At 42.7% G+C, this 22,911-nt stretch overlaps 1 protein-coding gene across 1 annotated transcript in view; it reads right to left on the bottom strand.

The window, feature by feature from the left end:
- Positions 1–22,911, bottom strand: part of elapor1 (endosome-lysosome associated apoptosis and autophagy regulator 1) — a 131,199-nt gene that overhangs the window by 31,888 nt on the left and 76,400 nt on the right. Inside the window, exons 10-17 of the mRNA XM_078242270.1 lie at positions 18,665–18,793; positions 16,661–16,751; positions 14,238–14,343; positions 11,803–11,940; positions 6,718–6,981; positions 3,220–3,393; positions 2,940–3,120; positions 1,360–1,459 (exon numbers count right to left, since the gene is read on the bottom strand). Coding sequence (XP_078098396.1) covers positions 1,360–1,459; positions 2,940–3,120; positions 3,220–3,393; positions 6,718–6,981; positions 11,803–11,940; positions 14,238–14,343; positions 16,661–16,751; positions 18,665–18,793 — 1,183 coding nt within the window. The remainder of the gene's footprint in view (positions 1–1,359; positions 1,460–2,939; positions 3,121–3,219; positions 3,394–6,717; positions 6,982–11,802; positions 11,941–14,237; positions 14,344–16,660; positions 16,752–18,664; positions 18,794–22,911) is intronic.

Raw genomic sequence — 22,911 nt, 5'->3', positions numbered from 1 at the left:
GTCAAATGCAGCCTTGGTATCAAGGGCATCTCGTTACCTCAGCTATCCTTGAAATTCATCAATGCTATTTGCTTTAACTACTTTGTGTGGTAGAAAGTTCCGCATTCTAACCACACTGGATGCAGAAGTTTATCCCAAATTCCCTACTGAATTTATTGCTTTCTATCATATATTTATGACCTCACTTCTGGATTCCCCCACAACTGGAAACATTCTTTCGACCTTTAACCTATCAAATCTGTTGGACGGTGTTGGATCAGTATGTCTTAATGTAGTTTTTGTACTTTTAAGTGGGTTAACTGTATGTAATGTTGAACAAGAATTATGTATAGCAAAGGCTTCAAGCTGCCTCCATTCTTGCTTGTGCTCATGGCTCTGTCCAACACTTGAATGACCCTTTGATGCAGGTCATGTGTTCTCCTACATCAATGTGTAGGTGGTATTGTATTCAGTCCTGCATTCACCTGCGCCAGACCCCTCTTCTACAAAACCCTTTCATAATTTTGAAGGCCTCTGGGAAGTCTCTTGGCTTTTCATGTGATGTGGAATTCCCCACCAGAAACAAAAACAGCATTCAAAAGGGAAACAAATAAGCATTTCAAAAAGATTTTTTTGTAAAAGGAGTTTGGGAGAGGTGGAACGACAAAATGGATTGCTCTTCCAGAAAGCTGGAAAAGACATGGTGGTCAGATTGTCTTCTTTCTGTGCTCTTAAGATGATTAGATTCTCTGGTTCCTCTCAAAATCAGCAGAGAAGATGATTTTCCTTGGACTTTTGAGATGAATGCCTGATCATGTCACATCACCAGTTTAAAAGGATGTCACCTGATGACAAAGCATCCATGGTTTTTTTGATATGAGCAAATGGAAACAGTCGAAACCATTATAGCTTCCCCTGTAGACCAGCACAACAAGATAGCCCTTGCTCACCTGCACAAGTGAGAACCAGCACCCTGACTCCCCCTGGCTCCACAGTGACGTAATTTTTAAAAAATTTACTTTTTATGGTGACAGGCTCCAACGGCTTCTTTTAGACCTTAGGCCTCATGTAGGTCAGATAATGCTGAATACACAGGCTCAATGCTTGCTGCACTCAGGCAAAGATAATTTCTGATACGGGTCCTAAAACAGGGGTGAGGGCCCTTATTCACAAATTCAAGGGTCCTGATCCTTGTTTGAGGTGGCTGCCAGGGATGCCTCAGCAATGCCTGAATGTACAATCCCTGGGAAATGGGACTATTTTGCACTCATTATCTCCCTGGAGAAAACAAGTGCAATTAAGTCCAATTTCACCCCCATTATTTTCTGTGAAACCTGAAAATTTAACAATTCTTTGAGTAAGCAAGCATAAATCATTTACCTATAAAAGAAGATTATATCAGGCAGTGTTCTGTCTTTTTCAATAGGAAACAGGTCAGGGTCAGCAGTGATATTATCCAGTGTTTTTTCAGTGGTCACTCCTGAAATTAGAAAAGAAAACGCCTTCAAACTGTTATCCTTCAGGCCAGATACTGAAGTTTGGACTGGATTAATTTGTTATCAATAGGAGAAAAAACGTTTATATTCTTTAAGGTAAATCTTACTCTGTGTCTCAGAATTTGGTCTAGATAACTCATTAATTACATGCGGCTCCTTACTGTCTCACATAGAATAATAGAATCCCTACAGTGCAGAGGCAGGCTATTTGGCCCATCAAAACTACACCAACACCAATCCCATTGAGGCCCTATCCCCATAACCCCACATATTTACCCTGCTAGTTCCCCTGACACTAAGGGGCAATTTAGCATGACCAATAAACCTAACCCTCACAACTTTAGACTGTGGGAGGAAACTGAAGCACCCGGAGGAAACCCACTCAGACACCGGGAGAATGTGCAAACTCCACATAGACAGACGCCCAGGCCTAGTATTGAACCTGGGTCCCTGGTACTGTGAGTCAGCAGTGCTAACCACTGTGCCATCCATTTTAACGCTGAATTTCCCTGGATAAAATGAAAAAAATACTAAAAATCTTTTTCATAGAAATACTACTCCGAAATCAAACTTCATATTTGTTTTATGGATATCTTGATCATTAGATTAGGAAAGTTAGGGTAACTTTCTCCTTTAGCAGTTGTGTAATATTGCAGTGGTTGTGTGAGGTGTGCTGGGAGGTAGACAATGGCTGGAATTCCCCAGCTGTTCATGCCAGCGGGATTCTTTGGTCCTGCCGGCGGCGTATCCCCTGCCGTGGGCTTCCTGGCAGCGTGGGATGGTTTCAATAGGAACTCCCATTGACAGGCGGGACAAGAAGATTTAATCACCAGCAAATGGCATGCTGCCTTCCACCACCAAGAAAAACACTGAGTGAAGGCCAGAGAATCTCGCCCCATATGTTTTCCATTAAATGTTTTGGCTAATTAAACTGTCGTAATCGACTGTAAGAACTTTGGCTCATGACAGGTTTACAATAAGAATTACAAGGTGTCACAAGATCTGATGCACATTTAACCATAAATTTCAATGTTTATGATATTTGAATTGAGATTTAAAGAGGGTATGCATTTCAAGATAAAACACACTTTGGCATTGGAATTTAAGCTAATGAGTCAATTTAGATAACGGACAAATAAATTGCACATCCGTACATTAGTATGCATTTAAGTTCCAACATGTTAATTTTGCACTTCTATCTCTTATCGATAACAATGTGTATAAAAACATAATCAGATAAGAATAAAATAGATTGGAAGTCTGACCTGCCAAATGCAATCATGCTGATTCAATTTCGCATCGGGACATAGCTACAGCTCATTGTTACCTTTTCATGTTATCTGCAATTCAACAGACAGTAGCCCAGTAGACTGATCTGCATAATTTTCAAAAGCTTTATGATCCTATTAACATACCCATTCCAGCAGGTCACTGTGAGAAACATGCACGATATAAAGCACTCACCTATTAAATGATCCGCTAAATTGATGGGATGGGACGACATGATGGTCCTGAATCCTGTTACATCCGATGGAACAAGTGTAGACTGGCAGATATAGGATGTGACAGTTCTGGCAAAACCTTCATCGCGGTCAATGACACTCTCAGCTGTTACATTATCCACACAAGAGGCCAATTTCCTTCCCTTGTGAAAAACAGTGCAAATATTTAATTGAATGAATAAGGTTACTTGCTTTGTGTCAGCGAGGAATCATTATTGGTATCAGGGCATTTTCATCCTTACCTGGTTTCCACAGAGGCCAATATTGAAATGGTGAAAGTATCGCACTCCTTTTGGAGTGAAGCGAGGACCACTTGTAACTGAAGTGGAGTTGTTGAGAAGGCTGAAGTCATACTGCCAAGTCCTGTGTTCTTTGTGATATAGATATGTGCAGTCGTTGTAACAGAGAGTGTGGTTCTGAGAAAGAAATGCACATGAAAAACAGCACTGTAGAGAGATTTCAACCTAACCATTTTTATTTCAAACCTATTGTATTTCTTCAATAAATCAATGAATGACTTCCAGAATGTAGTAAGGAGTCTAACAACGCCAGGTTAAAGTCCAACAGGTTTATTTGGTAGCAAACGCCACTAGCTTTCGGAGCGCTGCTCCTTTGTCAGGTGAGTGGAAGATCTGCTCATAAACAGCAAACAGGGCATAAAAAGACACAAACTCAATTTACAGAATAATGAATAATGATTGGAATGCGAGTCTTTACAGCTAATCAATGTGAGTGGAGGGAGCATTAGCACAGGTTAAAGAGATGTGGATTGTCTCCAGACAGGACAGCCAGTGAGACTTTGCAAGCCCAGGCAAGTTGTGGGAGTTACAGATAGTGTGACATGAACCCAAGATCCCGGTTGAGGCCGTCCTCATGTGTGCGGAACCTGGCTATCAGTCTCTGCTCAGCGACTCTGTGCTGTCGTGTGTTGTGAAGGCCGCCTTGGAGAATGCTTACCCGAATATCAGAGGCCGAATGGTCCTGACTGCTGAAGTGCTCCCCAACAGCAAGAGAACAGTCTTGCCTGGTGATTGTCGAGCGGTGATCCAATCATTATTCATTCCAATCATTATTCATTATTCTGTGAATTGAGTTTGTGTCTTTATATGCCCTATTTGCTGTTTATAAGCAGATCTTCCACTCACCTGACAAAGGAGCAGCGCTCCGAAAGCGAGTGGTGTTTGCTACCAAATAAACCTGTTGGACTTTAACCTGGTGTTGTTAGACTCCTTACTGGTTTACCCCAGTCCAACGCCAGTATCTCCACATCATGACTTCCAGAATGTAGTCAGGCAAATAGAGCAGTCAACTTAAAAACAAACAAGGTCCCACATACGTCGCTCGGATGAATTCACCGGGTAATTTCATTTTGTGTTATTGGTTGAGGTATAAACGTTAGCCAGAATTTGAGGAGAATTCCCCTGCTCTCTTTCCACTAATGGTGTGGCACAGTGGTTAGCACTGTTGCCTCATAGTGCCAGGGACCAGGTTCAATTTTGGCCTCGGTCACTGTCTGTGTGGAGTTTGCACTTTCTCCCCACGTCTGCGTGGGTTTCCTCCAGGTGCTCCGGTTGCCTCCCACGGTCCAAAGATGTGCGGATTAGATGGATTGGCCATGCTAAATTGACCCTAGTGTCAGGGGGATTGGCAGGGCAAATGTGTGGGGTTGCGGGAATAGGGCCTGGGTGGGATTGTAGTCAGCACAGATGCGATGGGCCGAACAGCCTCCTTCCGTACTGTAGTTTTACTACTGAGTATTGTATGCACTCATACTTTTTCAACCATAAGTGTATCCACTTCACCGCTGACTGTAAGATCCAGGCCATTGTTTCTTCCTGAATTTTAGCCCCAAAAGCAGCAGTTTTGAATCCCGATTTAACATATCCATTTCCGACTTTAACAGAGACGGGACCAGGGCTTAAGGGATGACAGGTGACCATTCGCGCACAGGAGGAGGGCTGACAATTTAATTATTATAATGAAGCTGCATGCCTCATACTTATGCAGCATTTCAAACTTAACTCTGGCCAGCTGGGTATCTGAGCATCAGAAAACCCAATTCCTAAAGGGAGACGAGGACTGCTGGATCCGAGAGGTAGAGTGTCTTTCCACTGACCAGCTGGATTCAGCAGACCCACCTCATCAATCCCCCACATTTGGCCACTTCCAACCTCCCACCCGAGGCTGTTTAATCATCCCTTGATAATATGGGCTAACACTGACTACACTTTAAAAATTAATCATTAGCTGAGAAGCACTTTGAGATATCCCGAAGATGCTAAAATGCACTATAAATGCAAATTTTTTTTTTCTTCTCAGCCTTTCTCTCGTATTTCTCCTGAGCTCCAAATGCACAATCTTAAACCTTCTTCTTACTGCTTAAATCTCCACAATGTTGAAATTCTGACTCATTGCCAATCCCCCCTCAACATTTTCCAAGACTTTAAAACGTTAACAAGTCTCATTTCCCTCAGTCTTTCCCACCTCTTGAAATCTTCAGGCTGTTAAAACACGCAGCAGGTAATCATTACCTCCTAACCCACCTCATTTTCTCACTTCAAACGATGGGCTTTCAATTTGGTTTATTTTTTTTTTCTGAATAAGTGGTTTCTGTACTGAATTGTGAAGTACCTGAAACAGCATGTATAAACAGAATAGCTGCATCTTTGCAGCATACTGTGGCAGAAAAATAAAAACCTTCGCTCCCCATGTTATTAACTGTTGAATTACTTTTGATCTTCCGAATTACCATGTAAATAAGATGGTGGATAAAAATGTTAAATTATCATAACTCAACATATTTATTATCCCTTCTCTTATTCCCGTAATCTCCTCATGTCTCCAATAGTCTCCCTACCCTTTCTCCAGCCAAGACCAACTTGTTCTTTGGCACCTGTTGAGATCACTTTCAAACAATAATGAACGTCTCAATCAATTCCTCCCTCCCGACCTCCAGGAATGAGTCACCACACTCACAGTAGGTTGAGCTCCCTGGTAGAGGATGTTCTACCATTCCATGTTAGAGCAGCTCAGTACATTAGCATGTTTTATATCAGGGCTATATTTACCGCGTGGTCCCTACTGTTAGATATGCATGTAGCTTGGCAACCAAAAAGGGAAATATTTGGAAGCCCCCACATTAAGAAGTAGCCATTGAAAAAGAGGCAGCAAAATTCAAATGCTTCTTTCGGAAGTAGAGGCCAACTAGGACTAAGATTTGAATTTTCTTACGTTGGCCATCTTTCCAGCTCAAATACTGTGGCCAAATTATAGAGAGTTACTGTACTTTCAGTTATATCATTTTAGTGCCTTCGTGCATCTTGTACAAAATGTATGAGCGACCTGATCTCGAAGGTAAGCACTGAGTGTGGATGGTAAACTTCAAATCTCTACACCTGATAATATGGTGCTCCCACGGTCAAAGCACAGGCCTCAAGGTACCAATATCACACTGAATGAAGCACATTCCCCTTCTGTACTTTCCAAATGGATGCCATTTGAGTTTCAGAACTGACAACACATTTCCAAACATACATGACTCTACAGCACAAAACTACATTTGAGTGTTATTTTAACAGTGGGGATGCTCTTCTGGGAATTGGGTTATGGCATATTCCTACAGCTATCCTCTTCAATACCAGGCCTGAAAGTACTTGTTGCTGTAATTGGATATTATCATATTCATCAGCAATGAAGTCCCACATTTATTTTCATGCGCAAATATAAATAGCAATAATTACCAAATTATTTTGGGTGCCAGGTCGACATGGGATGCAAGACTCTTTTCCGTAGTGATGATGGGCTTTGAGGTGTGTAAATGGTGGACATGCCTGGCATTTATTGGACTCCTTGTCTATGTACTGTCCTGGTGCACATGACACACAAGAAGATCCTAAAGCGTTTGATTCCAGCGCGCATGGTCCACAGTACGATGAGACCCCTCCGATTACATTGGTCACGTTGATGGAGTAAATTTTGGCAACGTCAGACGAATACACGTGATTCTGAAATATAGACGCCATAATTTAAATAGCAACTCGTGATCCTTTTATCGAAATGGAAAGGAAGGTGCTGAAGTGCTTGAAGTGCTGAAACGTCAAAATATTAGAAGACAAGCAAAATACTGCGGATACTGCAAATCTGAAATAAAAACAGAAAATATTGGAAAAGCTCAGCAAGTCTGGCAGCACCTGTGGAGAAACAGAGTTAACATTTCAAGTCCATGGCTGGAATTCTCCCCCAAAAATTCTAAGTGTTGAATTCGCGTGAAAACTGGAGTAATTCATGCTGTTTTTTTCAGCGGGAGTTCAGGGAAGAATCTCCCACATTCTGTGCACTGCAGAGGCCACCAGCGTGAATATCATTGTTTCAGGGGGCAGGCCCTATTCCCGCTGGAGAGGCTGAAGTCAGCGTGCTGAGCGGGCTACTGCACACGCGCCGATCCGTCAGTGCCGAGATTGGCGCACGCGCAGTGGCCCTGCACTGATAGTCTCCTGATTGCTGGCCAGCCCCGCGACACTCGCAATGCTGGCTCTCCGCCTGCCCATGGTCCAATCACTGGCCCCCTGACCATTCCCGGGCCCAGCCCTAAACTGGGAGTAAGGAGGTGAGTTAGTGCAGAATTCCCAGCCTCTGACGTACAAGTTCCCTTCTGCTTCTTATTGTAACAATTCTTATTGCCAGTTATATAAATGCTCTTAGCCCACCTCATATCTCACAAACTTGAGTGACTATTTCCCAGCTGAAATGTTACCTGTTCATTGGTTTCTATCAAAATCTTTAATTGGGTTGCAGCTGCAGTCACTCAGACTGACACCCTCTTGTTCTTTTTTTGATATGATTGAACCGGGCGGCACGGTAGCACAGTGGTTAGCACTGCTGCTTCACAGCTCCAGGGACCTGGGTTCGATTCCCGGCTTGGGTCACTGTCTGTGTGGAGTTTGCACATTCTCCTCGTGTCTGCGTGGGTTTCCTCCGGGTGCTCCGGTTTCCTCCCACAGTCCAAAGATGTGTGGGTTAGGTTGATTGGCCACGTTAAAATTTCCCCTTAGTGTCCTGGGATGCGTAGATTAGAGGGATTAGCAGGTAGAATATATGGGGGTGGGGCTTGGGTGGGATTGTGGTCGGTGCAGACTCAATGGGCCGAATGGCCTCTTTCTGTACTGTAGGGTTTCTATGAAGTCTGATTTATATATTTACAGAAGGACCTCTCCGCTTTCCACCAGGTGTCCTTCATGTCTGCTCAGAAGAGTAGTTTAAAATGGAACAGTGTGAAAGGAGTGTGACATCAGTGAGTAAATCTCTTGGGTGATTTTCACTGGCAGGAAAGGTTAAAATTGTCCATGCATGACTGTACATGGCTGGCAACTCATTTTGAAATGGTTAGGTAAACATGTGAGAACAGAGAGAATTTTTTTTAAAAATCTATACTTCTTTGACCTTCTAAGTATCCTATCTGGATGAATTACAGCTCCTGCTCTGACCAAGACTGCAAGAAACTACAAAGGATTATGAATGTAGCCCAGTCCATCACGCAAACCAGCCTCCCATCCATTGACTCCAACTAAACTTCCCGCTGCCTCGGAAAGGCAGTCAGTATAATCAAGGACCCCACACACCCCGAACATACTTCTTTCGTCGGGAAAAAGATACAAAAGTCTGAGGTCACGTACCAACCGACTCAAGAACAGCTTCTTCCCTGCTGCCATCAGACCTTTGAATGGGCGTACCATCATAGAAATCATAAAAACCCTACAGTGCAGAAGGAGACCATCCGGCCCATCAAGATTGCATCAACAGCAATCCCACCTAGGCCTTACCCCCACTAAGCCACACATTTACCCCACTAATCCCTCTAACCTACACATCCCAGGACACTAAGTGACAATTTTGCATGGCCAACTAACCAAACCCGCACATCTTTGGACTGTGGGAGGAAACTGGAGCACCCGGAGGAAACCCACGCAGACATGGGAAGAATGTGCAAACTCCACACAGACAGTGACCGAAACCAGGAATCGAACCTTGGAGCTGTGAGGCAGCAGTGCTAACCACTGTGCCACCATAAGCTCATCTTTCCCTGCACCCGAGCTGTGACTGTATCACTATATTTTGCACCCTCTCCTTTCTTTCTTCTCTATGTTCTCTATGAACGGAATGTTTTCGAATAGCGCACAAGAAACAATACTTTTCACTGTAAAACAATACATGTGACAATAATAAATCGAATCAAAGTATCTCTTCTTTCAGCTCCCCCAGCGTGTGTGTCTCTCTCTCTCTCCCTGTCTCTCTAGCAGTCCAGCGAGGCAGGTCCTTGCCACAGAACCCATGGCAGGAACTTGTGCGTGGCCTGTTAACATGAGGGCTGGAGGGGCTTCTCTGCTGCAGCTACCCCCAGTGTAGGTTTCAACTGAAAACAGAGTCTTTCATTATAGTTTGGATATAGACTCTGCAGGTAATTTCTGTCCATGTCCCTGAGGAAGCGTGTCTTCATCAAGTGTGGATGTTTTTCTCCAACGAACAACTGTATGGAACTCAGAAGGCACGAAGGCTAGCAAGTAAGTGGCAAAGTCTTGAGCTCAGTAAAGTGAATCAATTGGAACCCTGTGATGTCTGTCTGCGCCACCTGTGGGAGTTTGTAAGCGTCAGTAATTCCAAGCAGAGAACTTCGATTAAAAACTAAGGGAAAAACTCAATCATCTTACATAAAACTTTACTGTTGGATAATATCCGTTTTTAAAAAGAGATGTTGCCGATATTACATGCCGACTGCATTGGAATGTACTTTGACACAATCCAGTATGTCATATCGGCCTGACTATTATCATCGTTCTGGCTCTGGTTAAAGTTAACTTGGAGATGAATTTTGGACGCTGGAAAGACAGATAATGAATGATACAGCACATGAAGGCACAGAGAAGCTATGGCCCGGAAGGTGCACAAAAGACTTTTACATCCAGATTAAGCAAAGTAGAGTCGAATTCTGCACTCAATTCCAAGCTTCTCTATGATTCTTTTCCATAAGACATTCTGATTTTTTAAATTTTGGATGTGAATTTTTTAATTTAAAACTTTAAGCTGGAAGAGCAGAGCTACTGACAATGTCAGAAAGGCGGGTGAGTCACAGAAACCCAGCCTTAGGCATCGAGACTTAACCAATCATCCCAAAGGGCTGGACATCATCATCAGTCTTGCCAGCAGTAATCATGTCAAGGAAAATATAAATGAAGAATATCTCTGGAACCGCTAATCCAAACATTTATATAACTATGGGGCAGAATTTTGCCCTCCCCTCTGGGCAGTTTCCAAGTTCTTTTGGGAGGAGGGCAGTAAAATGGTCTGCGCATCTTTCTTGGTGTCTACCAGCCTGGCCCTGCCCTCGCCACTATTTTACGAGCAGCAGGGGAGGTGATGGGTGGCCAACTCGCCTTTGTGCCAATTGGGCCACTGCTTTTTCTATGGTGGCATTTGAGTCAGAAACCTGGCAGGTAAAACTACTTCGGCTTTGGGTGGCAAGGGATTGGGGAGGAGGTGCCTCCTATTCACCCCAAATCTCCAGACAACACCATATTCCCCCTCCACATTCCCCCACCCCTATCTACCACTGCCCCGCTCCCCATGGTCACCCTGAACCCAGACAGCCAGTTTGGTCTTAACAACACTCCCTTCCATTCCACTCACATTGTATCTGGCTCCGTAATGAATGTTGTTGGGGACTGGCTGCAGCCCCAACACAGGCCACTGCTCCCAGTGGCACTACTCGCACCAGAGAGCTGCCAACCATCCAATTGGCTGGCAGCGCTTGGAAGAGGGAACTTCCTTCCTAGCTGGGGGCAGAAGTCTCCCCTCAAACCATGCCAATAGATGTTAAATTGGCATGGGGCCACCAGACTGGACAGGAGAAGAAGATGCGCCAGCCCATGGATTCATTTAGATAACCGACAGTATGGCTTACTTTTCATATTTGAAAGAAAGTTACTGAGAAGGTGATGAGAGTCCAAAAATAAATAGAAACCATGGACTGGAATTGCCTTGGCATGCCTTGAGCTAAAATGTACACTGATTTCTGCACTATTTTCCTAACGTCAATTTATGATGGGATTTACTGAGAATCTCAATGGCATACGGCAAATAAAATCTGGTGCAAAATAACCAGAAAACGAGATAAACAATCAAAAGCCTGAGGAAAGCGTGGAACGTTTACCATTTTTCTTCTTCAAGTGCCTCTTTGTTCTACTAATGTTCTGAAATTTTCAGGATTTTCAGAACATATTTTGGCAAACAGCTGCACTTTGAAAGTACCCAGGAAAGTGCTACTTGGCAGAAGACGTTTAATTTCAGGCGGCACGGTGGCACAGTGGTTAGCACTGCTGCCCACAATGCCAGGGACCCATGTTCAATTCCAGCCTTGGGTGACTATCTGTGTAGAGTTTACACATTCTCTGTGTGGGTTTCCTCCGGATGCTCCGGTTTCCTCCTATGCTCCAAAGATGTGCAGGTTAAGTTGATTGAATTGCCCCTTAGTGTCCCAAGATGTGTAAACCAGGGGGATTAGTCATGGTAAATATGTGGGGTTATGGGGATAGGGCCTGGGTAAGATGCTCTGTTGGAGAGTCGGTGCAGACTCGATGGGCCAAATGGCCTCCTTCTGCTCTGTAGGAACTCTATGACTAAAATTGAAATTTAAAGCCATCATACCATCATTTCCGCACATTAAGCCCAGCATGATTCAGAAAATACAATTGTTAATACTTCAGATTAAGATACCAAGAAAAAGCATACAGTAATATTGAAAATATGACACTGGTATCAATATAAAAGTATACCTGTTCATCTGAGATTGTGCGTTGGAATGCCCACACAAAAGCAAGTGATGTGTTTTTTCCAATAATATACGTGTAGGACTGTTTTTCCTTGGAACCATTCCATACTTCCACTGATCTTGTACTTTCTTTTGTAGGTCCCTGAAATATTTGCACGTTATTTTAGGATGTGTGACAAGAACTAGTCCAAGCAAGCTGTTGTTGCATTTTGCTGAACCGTCCCATGATCCGAAGTATAATAAATATTCATTGACAAGGTAAGTTCTTCCTTCTCATCCTGCTTCATGCCTTAGAACAGCAGTGTTTTGTTTTAGGGAATGAAAACATGATTAAGCTCAGAGTTTTGAATGATAAGTCACTACATCTGTCTGCTTTTAAAGGAAAATAGCTTGGACTGGCTCCATATGAAGGAACAAATTTGCACTGGCTGCATAAACAGCTTAATAGATGTTACAGTTGGAGGCAACACAGGAGCTGATATTGTGGGTAGAATGTCTCCACCTGCGATAGCATGAGGCCCTGACCATTAAAACTATTTTTGAGTGGCTGTGGGTTCAAGTCCCATTTCAGAACTCGACAGCCAAACAGGTTGGTTATAGATTGTAAATCTTTCCAATATGCCAAGGAACAAATGTGATGTGAAAAAAAACCTTTTTACACAATGAGTGGTTCTGGTCTGGAATGTGGTGGAGGCAGGTTCAATCGGGGCATTCAAGCAAACATTTGATGATTACTTGAATAGAAATACCATATGGGGATATGAGGAAAAGGCAGGGGAATGGCATAATGCTCATTTGGAGAGCCAGTGCAGACACAATGGGCCAAATGGCCTCCTTCTGCTCCATAACAATTAAAGTTTAAGTTTATTAATTGGTGTCATAAGTAAACTTACATCAACACTGCAATGAAGTTACTGTGAAAATCCTCTAGTTGCCATACCCAGATGCCTGTTTGGGTACACTGAGGGAGAATTTAACATAGCCAAAGCACCTAACTCCATCCAATATGTCTTTTCCTATGCAAGAACTTTGTTTGACATGCGGTGTGGAATATCAAGTCAAATGAAGAGACCTTTTCTGAACCCCACCAACTTTGGAACAAAGAAAAAGATGGAAGTTCAAAGTAGGCACATCTCGGTACTTAAGCCGAAATGCCAATGAACTGAATTAATGTTTTCACTGGCATGGTTGGCATAACAGCTACAAAAAAAAGCATGAGAAAAATCAGTCCAATCATGAATGATGAGATGAAATTCTTGCAGTCTCAGTACACCAGTGTGCTTTTCTCATGTGAGACAATACTGTGCCTTTAGAGAGAGAGCAGAGAAGGTTTACCAGGATGTTGCCTGGTATGGAGGGTCTTAGCTATGAGGAGAGATTGGGTAAACTGGGCTTGTTCTCCCTGGAAAGACGGAGAATGAGGGGAGACCTAATAGAAGTGTACAAGATTATGAAGGGGATAGATAGGGTGAACAGTGGGAAGCTTTTTCCCAGGTCGGAGGTGACGATCACGAGGGGTCACGGGCTCAAGGTGAGAGGGGTGAGGTATAACTCAGATATCAGAGGGACATATTTTACACAGAGAGTGGTGGGGGCCTGGAATGTGCTGCCAAGTAGGGTGGTGGAGGCAGACACGCTGGCATCGTTTAAGATTTACCTGGATAGTCACATGAGCAGTCTGGGAATGGAGGGATATAAACAAATGGTTTAGTTGGACCAATGAGCGGCACAGGCTTGGAGGGCCGAAGGGCCTGTTTCCTGTGCTGTACTGTTCTCTGTTCTTTAAGAAATCTATTTGAGTCACGTTTCTGTGCAGGATTTTTTTTAACAGTCTGTTCTAACAATGGTTCCATTGGATCTGTAACCAACAGCCTTGGTCATTACTGCAGCAGCATAATTGGCCCTAATTGCTAGAATGTTTGTTTTAATCTGGACTAATGCTGTTCTGTCATTTTAGTGTTTTCCCTTGGGGTTTTGCAGATTAGAGCTTGATTAGGTTGATTGACAGTAAAATCACGTGACTGGGTGGAGCTTGGCTGACAAAATCAAACTTACTTTGCTGCTTGGGATCTTTAGAGAGAGGTCATTTTCTCTGTGGTCTCTTTTTCTCTCTGCATGAGAGCGGTTATGGGGATAGAACAGGGGAATGAGTCCAGGTGAGGTACTCTTTGGGAGGGTCAGTGCAGACTTGATGGGCCAAATGGCATTCTATGTGTTTGTATTTGTATAGTGACATGGCATGGATGATCTAAATAGCTCATTTCCATGTTAAATACAACACTGAAACACAGCTAAACCATTTTGTATCTTCCAAGAACTTCCACAAAAACAAGCTCAAATCCTTGATGAGTTAACTTTAACTTTCTCCTCACCTTATATTAAGTTAAACCCATCAAAGCCGTTTAACCTTGGTTCAAAAATAAATGAAGTCTGGCTTACCACCAAGAAATATAGCTGGCAGTCTGCAGTGCACACTGTCTCAAAGATAAAAGTGATCCGAGCAACTTCTGGGTTGTCTAAATTCTCTATTGTTGACTGTGGTGGGCTGTGAAATAAATCAAACATGATAAGCACATAAGAAAAAAGAGCAGGAAATGACCACATGGCCCATCGGGCCTGCTCCTCCATTCAATATGATCATGACTGATATTTTGCTTCAGCAAGGAAAAAGAAGATAAAGGAATGCACAAGATTTTTAAAATAATATTTATCTCTTTTATGCAGTCATGCTTAAAAGTAAGCATATGAATTAATATTCCTTTCAAACATTTTTCTTTTAAAATATAATGAAGTTGAAGGAAATGAAATATGTATTTTTCCAGCATTTGGGCCCTATTATCAAGAAGTTTGCCATTACTCTGAGGTTTCATTTAAGGAGATTTGCTCATACCCTCGCACCTATAATGTTACATCCATAGACAGTCAGCTATGAAAACCAAGTTCGAAGCTCACTCTCACCTTAAGATTTATGCCCTGCTCTTTCCCCAGACCTGAGCAAACTCTTCACCGCACAGAGTAAGCACGATCAACAGAGGATTCGCCAGCATTGTTCACCTTCCGGTTCATGAACCAAGGAGCAGCACTAAGATAGTCTGCTTGGAAATATCTGTGAATATCTGTCAATTTGACCGTGCAGTCTTGCCTTTCGAGACTTCCTTGTTTAGTCTATTTGCTTACCTATGCTAAAGTCTTTATACATCAGATTACCTATTGCATCATTGTTTGCTTATCCGCATTATCTTTCCCTTCTTTCCTTGAAGACACTTTATTTGAAATGAATTTTGTTCCATTAGCTATGATGCAGAGACCTTGGCAAGGCTTAATGCGGAGAAGGAAGCAGATTCCTTCCATTAGCCCTGGTCATGGACATTTCATAGAATTCCTACAGTGCAGAAGGAGGCCATTCAGCCCATTGAGTCTGCACCGACTCTCCGACAGATCATCTTACTCAGGCCCACCCCCCTACCCCATCCCCGTAACCCCACGTATTTACCCCACTAATCCCCCTCACCTAAGAGGCAATTTAGCATGGCCAATCTACCTAACCTGCACATCTTTGGAGTGTGGGAGGAAACTGAAGCACATGGAGGAAACTCACAGACACGGGCAGAATGTGCAAACTCCACACAGACAATCACCTAAGGCTGGAATCCAAACTGGGTTCCTGGCACTGTGAGGCAGCAGTGTGCAATCTTTTTTATTTAAACATCTTTCTGACAGGGGTGAGGAGTGGTGCCTGGAATGGTTGTAGCTGAAGTGCAGCCCGAATGGAGAGATTAATCCAGAAATGTCCAAATCTCTTGGTTCAGAGTGGCAATAACAGTTCTGTTCAAGTTTGAAACATTCACCAATTTATTTGTACATTTACGAAAATAGCTTGTCTGTTATTTTCGTGGTGATTCAGGTTTTTCTTAAATTAAGATTGTCTCTTCTTTAAAAATTTCAATTCATGTCTTGGACGTTGAAAGAGCAGTGAGTCTGTGGTTGGATTCTTTTGTTAAAACATTGAGCTCAGAGGCTCCCTCGTCTGTCACATACCACAACTGTATAGTAACTGCACAAACCAAGCTGCCTTCACTTTGCTGGGACTTGTCCAATTGATTCCTATTGTAAAGCATGTTCAACATTCCCAAGAAATGTAGGTTAGATTTATTTATTTGTGTCACAAATAGGCTTACATTAACACTGCAATGAAGTTACTGTGAAAATCCCCTCGTCGCCACAATCTGGCACGTGTTTGGGTACACTGAGGGAAAATTTAGCATGGTCAATGCACCTAACCAGCACGTCTTTCAGACTGCGGGAGGAAACCAGAGTACCTGGAGGAAACCCATGCAGACACGGGGAGAACGTGCAGACTCCGCCCAGACAGTGACCCAAGCCGGGAATCAAACCCGGGTCCCTGGCACTGTGAAGCAGCAATGCTAATCACTGTTCCACCGTGCCGCTCCCCCTGGATTGGCCATACTAAATTATCCCTTAGTGTCCTAAGGTGTGTAGGTCAGATGGATTGGCCATGGTAAAGGTGTGGGGTTACGGGAATAGGGTGGGGGAAGAGGGCCTCGGTAAGATACACTGTCATAGAGTCAGTGCAAACTCGCTGGGCAGGATGGCCTCCTTCTGTGCTGGGGGGATTCTATGATTTTATGATAACCCCATGAACGGCAGGACTTTAATGTACAGCAAATATTGATAGCATCTATTTCTGTATATCACTTGATGAGGAAAACACAAGGGAGACTGTTCATAAATGTTCATAATTTATTGATCGATGTAATTATTAAAAATCAGCACAAAAGATATTCTGAAACTCATGAAGTCTTTGTTCATGCCAGACAAGTAGTGTGCTAAAGAAATCTTACCTAAATCCAGGAACGTGCATCATCAGCATCAAATAGTTATTGCCAGCAGTTGCCACTGAACTATGTATGTGGTCTCCAGCCACCTCCCACCCTGAAACAAAGGTATTTCTTGAAAAGAACTGTGACTGATTCTTCACAGAATAAACAACTGACATCTTACAAATACCAGTTTCTCCCTCCAATATCATTTTTACCAAAACTCTTTAAAAAAAGTACATTCACACTTTAGGCATCAACATTCCTCTTCTCAGTTTCCGTGCAGCAGAGAACAAAGGAGATACATGATGCCAAGTTTCTGCCCCCATGGCTGAAGGAGTGAGGTAAGGGAGGGGGAGTGGAAGTGCTTGTGCTCGACACAGTGACAATGAACAGAAAGCCATGCAGGAGGTGGGGGCTTTCTGCCTCATTTTGTTGCAGGTACCTGGACAGATGCCCAACTATAAGAGTAAGGAGTCTCACAACACCAGGTTAAAGTCCAACAGGTTTATTTGGAATCATGAGCTTTCAGAGCGCTGCTCCTTCATCAGGTAAGTGGACACTCCACTCCACCCCAGTTCAATGCTGGCATCTCCACATCATAACCACAAGAGGTCATAGAATCATTGAATCATACAGTGCAGAAGAGGCCATTTGGCCCATCGAGTCTGTACTGACATGTGAGAAACACCTGAACTACCACCTAATCCCATCCACCAACAATTGGCCCATAGCCTTGAATGTTATGACATGCCAAGTGCTCATCCAGGTACTTTTTAAAGAATGTGAGGCAACCTGCCTCTAACACCTTCCAAAGATGTCTAAAGTAGTTGATAGTAGGGCTTTTTCCAGTCCCATCAGATGATAAGATACGAAAAGGGTAAAGTAACAAGAATATGGGGACCTAAAATGCTTCAAGTTTTTAAAAGTTTATTAGTGTTTATTAGTGTCACACGTGGGCTTAGATTGCAATGAAGTTTACTGTGAAAATCCCCTAGTTGACACACTCTGGCGCCTTATCGGGTACACTGAGAGTTGTACAAGACATTGGTAAGGCCACACTTGGAATACTGTGTACAGTTCTGGACACCCCATTATAGAAAAGATATCATTAAACTAGAAAGAATGCAGAAAAGATTTACTAGGATGCTACCGGGACTTGATGGTTTGAGTTATTAGGAGAGGCTGGATAGGCTGGGACTTTTTTCTCTGGGTCCAGAGGGGCAATTTTTTCACAGAGAGGGTGGTGAGTGTCTGGAACGAGCTGCCAGAGGCATAGTAGAGGCGGGTACAATTTTGTCTTTTAAAAAGCATTTAGACAGTCACATGGGTAAGATGGGTATAGAGGGATATGGATCAAATGCAGGCAATTGGGACTAGCTTCGGGCTTTAAAAAAATAGGGGCGGCCTGGACAAGTTGGGCCGAAGGGCCTGTTTCCATACTGGAAACCTCTATGACTCTATAAGAGAGAATTGAGCATGACCAATGCACCTAAGCAGCACATCTTTTGGACTGTGGGAGGAAACCGGAGCACCTGGAGGAAATCCACACAGACACGGGGAGATTCTGCACAGACAGTGACCCAAGCCAGGAATCAAACCCGGGTCCCTGGCGCTGCGAGGCAGCAGTGCTAACCACTGTGCCACCATGCTGTACTTTCCACTTACTTAAATTTCCGCACTGGCAAGGTATCGTATCTCATAAAAAATCGGAATCATAGGTAAAGAATCATAAATTTAGCGGAGGAGTGAAGTAAAAGGATTGACTGGACAATAGGAAACACTGATGAGCTAGACATAAATCTCGAGTAAGACAGGTGATCAGAGGAGAAACACAGGAAAAGAACCTTGGATTTTTTTAGTTTGAATATGTGATGGATCAACAGGTGATAACAATTCAAAGCATACTGTTGAAAGGAAATGCAAAACCTATCACGGGCAATATATTAAATAAATGGTTTGGATGAGCTATTTGTCTAATGACAAATGATAATATATTATCTTCTCTACCAATTATATCTTGATTACCTGTCATTTTTCCACAATTTTGATTAATGTCACTGAAACATGAACTGAACATATTTTTTGGCAAAGTATTCCACCATTTGTATTCAAAGCCCAACACTGGCTCAGTTCCAACAGGGCACTTTGTACATTCTGAGCAAAAACAAACACAAGGAAGTTAGTTTAATTAACCAGATTTATCTGTTACACTTTGTTTTCAGCACTGTGACCAGCTGTGCTCCATAAAATTATTGACAAATGATGTCTGTTCACATTCCACTTCTTTGAGGGTCACACTTAGGCAACAATCAAGTTTTCCGAGACCTTGTACCATTGTTGTTAGAGAAATCAGGCACTCTCTTGACTCCGCCAATTCTACATTCCAGGAGTGGAATCTCCAAGAATGTACTCTTTTCCCACAATATTATCGATGCCAAAGGGATCATTTTAAGAGTCTGCAGTAAAGGTACCTCGCCCAGCAGCAGATCCACATGAAAACTCTAGTGCATGTTGACCATTATTTGATTATTAATGATTGCAGTAGCTTGAGCAGATCACTTGAGTTTACAATAAGTACTGTTACTGAGTGAGGTTCATAGAACGATGCAATCTCTACAGTGCAGAAGAGGCTCATCAAAACTGCACCAACTCTCTGACATAGTATCTTACCCAGGCCCTTTCCCTATCACCCTACACATTTACCATGGCTAATCCATGTAACCTACACATCTTTGGACACTAAGGAGCAATTTAGCATGGCCAATCCACCTAACCTGCACATCTTTGGGATGTGGGAGGAAACCAGAGCACCCGGAGGAAACCCACGCAAACAAGGGGAGGATGTGCAAACTCCACAGACAGTCACCCAAGGCTGGAATTGAACCTGGGACCTTGGAGCTGTGCGGCAGCAGTGCTAACCACTGTGCCACCGTGCTGCCCCAGCATCTGCACAGAACTATGAAACTTTTCTTTGAAGTCAATAATTTGCCTGCATGGAACTGAACAATTGTGACAAGGGGTTTCAGCATTAATAGAATTGAAAGAATAGTAGTTTGATCATCTGAAAATTGTATTCATGTCTTTCCCAAGTCTTTACTCTTGACAAAATTCTGCAATATTTATTTGGAATAGATAATGTATGGATTAAGAAAAGCAATCTTATGTTAATATTTAAAATGCAATGTATTGCCACTGCTATCTACATAGATCTGTGTTACTTCTATCTGTTACTACACAGGCATACACAATTGTTCTGTCTCATAAGACATCTGTGACAAGTGATTGCAAGACTGGTATTACTAGTTTTGAATATTTACAAATAGAAAAATGCAAAACCACACTTACAAACCAGAGAATTACATGGAATTAAAGGCAAGTTGAATCTTATAAAGTGACAGTCACAGTAATAGGTTAAGGAGCTACTACCATCTATCTTCATGTGTCAAAGATTATGACCCTCTATCTTCCTAATTTAGTGAGATGTATTTTTCTTAGCCACTAATCTGGCAAGAAAAAACTAGCTGTGAGTGTAAACATATTCCATTTCCTACTTATAATATTTTTGCTAAAATGCAGCCCCAGATGACACATGAAGATAGCTTCAATGATCAAACTTGGTACACCATCACCATCACCTTCTCAAGGACATTAAATGGATAGGCAATAAATGTTCGCCTAGCCAGCGACGCCCACATCCCATAAATTAAACTTTTTAAAAGGTAGTATGAACTAATCCAACATTTTATTGCATTTTGACATTGCACAAGTGCTTCTGGCACTATAGTCACTGTATAATTTTATTGCGTCTAATATAAATGTCCCTGTTTACTCACTGGGCTTAATACTTTAAGGAAACTATAAAAATAACAGTGACTCATAGCAGCATTGTTTGCATTACAAACTGTGCAGGGTTGGTATTCAGGGCTGACAGACCACCTGTTCAGACTACTAAAGATAATGAGAAAGAATGAAAAAGTAGAGACCAAGAGGTGTGTGCATGGATCTTGTGCACAAGCATTGTTTTTCAGTTCACTTTAACAGCAAAATTAAATGTGAACCCAATGGCTTTTCACTCAGGCTCTCAATTTGAATGTGTGTGTGGATTTTCCCCACTGGTTTTTAGAAAACAATTATACGAGGGAAAGTCCACTAAAAGCTGAGAGCCAGGCAGAAAATGGTGTTATCCTCATATCAAGGAAAAAAATTAGACTGCAGTTATACTGAAGCAGTCCTCCCAGTGGGTGTTTGGGAACATGTGTCATGCTTTCATCCCTGGGTAGTTAGTTTTTTAGCAAATGATCAATTGGATGCGGCACTTCCCTCACCAAAGGAAGTGAGTCAAAATATTCAAGATGGCGAGGGAGCGAGGAGACTTCCTGCGAGCTGTCCCCAACATACCCTCTAATTCAATCTCTTACTCTCGTTCTATGCTCTTAAAACTGAACTCTAACTCTTTTTACCATATTCTGCACCCTCTCCTTTCCTTTCCTTCTCCCCTATGTACTCCATGAATGGTCTGTTTTGTCTATATAGCACGTAAGAAACAATACTTTTCACCGTATCCCAATACATGTGACAATGATAAACAAAATCAAAGATAAGTTTATAAAATTTTCACAAAGTCCACTGGATCATCAGGTCATGGTTGGCTGCGGGAGCTTGGCCAAAAGAAATTTTCAAGACTGAGATGTATTTTTTTGCTGGGTAAGGTTATCATATGGAATAAAGTTTGGCACAGATGGGCAGTGATCTAATTGAATAGCAGAGCAGGCTTGCAAGGTTGTGACTGCCTATTTCTTATGTTTTGCTGGAGTAAACTCCAATCAGTAGAAGACATTGGTCTCACAACTCAATCTTCCAGCATTCTGTGATCTAATTCCTCAGTCGTGCATTCCTCAGGTTTCTGCAAAGGCAGCTGTTGCTGCATCCAATTGATCTAGAAATGAACTGTCCAGGGAAGAAAGCACTGTACAGGTTCCCAAACACACACTAGGCTCAATGCAAGGGGATTGCCCGCTGCATCAGCATAACTGCAGTCTAAGCTTTTCCTCGGTGATAGAATGACTGTCTGTTGAGCTCTCTGTTTCTAGCTGACTCCCCTTGTGCAATTACTTTTTATAAACCAATGGGAAAACCCACAAAAATCAATTCAAATTGAAAGCTTCAGATAATGACTAACAGCCATTGGGCTCAATTTTCTTTGTGCTGCCTTTTTTAAATTCAATTAAACAATTGTGGCTTAAGTGTACTGCAGAGGTTAGCTCCCGTAACTAAATAGAGATAACTAGACAATCTCTGTACCTGGTTTGACTGCAGGGAGAAAGATAAATCTATGACAAAACCGATGCTATTTTTAGAAAAGACAGAAACTGCCACTCCCACAATCTGGGGCCTTCCTATGAAGGAAGGATCTGTGCTAAGGAGGCCTCAAGCTCTAATCACCAAAAGGCTGAAATAATTCATCAGAGGGCAGTGTCCCTTCACCAGATTCCTTTTATTTACAAACTTATCTCCACTCCTAAGAGTGCTTCAGCTACAAAGTCAGAATTTGGAGTGTCTGTAGCCCTGACACTCCTCAATACATATGAGACTCCCTGATTAGGAAGGCAATCATTACCTCAAACAGGGAGCTCATACTCCGGAGGACAACCTCATGGGCCTTGTTAAGGTCATTACACTATCCTCATTTCTGGCTTCAGTCTCCTTCTACTCAGGATAAACTGAGGCTGGGTGGGGCTGGCACAAAACAGGCTACTACCTGCTAAAGTAATGAAACATCCACAACATCCAGTCACCCAGTTCAAATGCCCCCTGAAAGCAGCCAAGACCAAGCAGACAGCCACAGCAACAATGGGTTAGGGACATCTTGTAACCCGAAAGAAGTGCAAGACAGTTAAAGAAGGCAGGAGGGGTCTCCTCCACAAACTGGAGAGCCCACGAGACCTCCGACGTCACCTCTTCTCTGGAAAATCCACCATATTAAGTGCAGCTTATTTATCTTTAACTGGGCAATTTTTCAGGGATTAAGGCCAATCAGAGGCTGGCAGCTCTATTGAATGGCATCAAGTCACATGTAGGCCAGACGAAGTAAGGATGGACCAAGTAAGGAACCTTCCCTAAAGGACATTAGTGAATCAGATACGTTTTTCTGACAATCAACAATGGTTTCATGGTCATGAATAGATTCTTAATTCCAGATGTTATTTATTGAATTCAAATTCTGCCATGTGCTGTGGTAGGATTTGAATCCAGGTCCCCCAGAACATTAGCTG

The sequence above is a fragment of the Mustelus asterias genome, chromosome 25, assembly GCF_964213995.1.
Source record: "Mustelus asterias chromosome 25, sMusAst1.hap1.1, whole genome shotgun sequence".
Lineage (NCBI taxonomy): Eukaryota > Metazoa > Chordata > Chondrichthyes > Carcharhiniformes > Triakidae > Mustelus > Mustelus asterias.
This window is presented reverse-complemented; position numbering and strand designations above follow the sequence as displayed.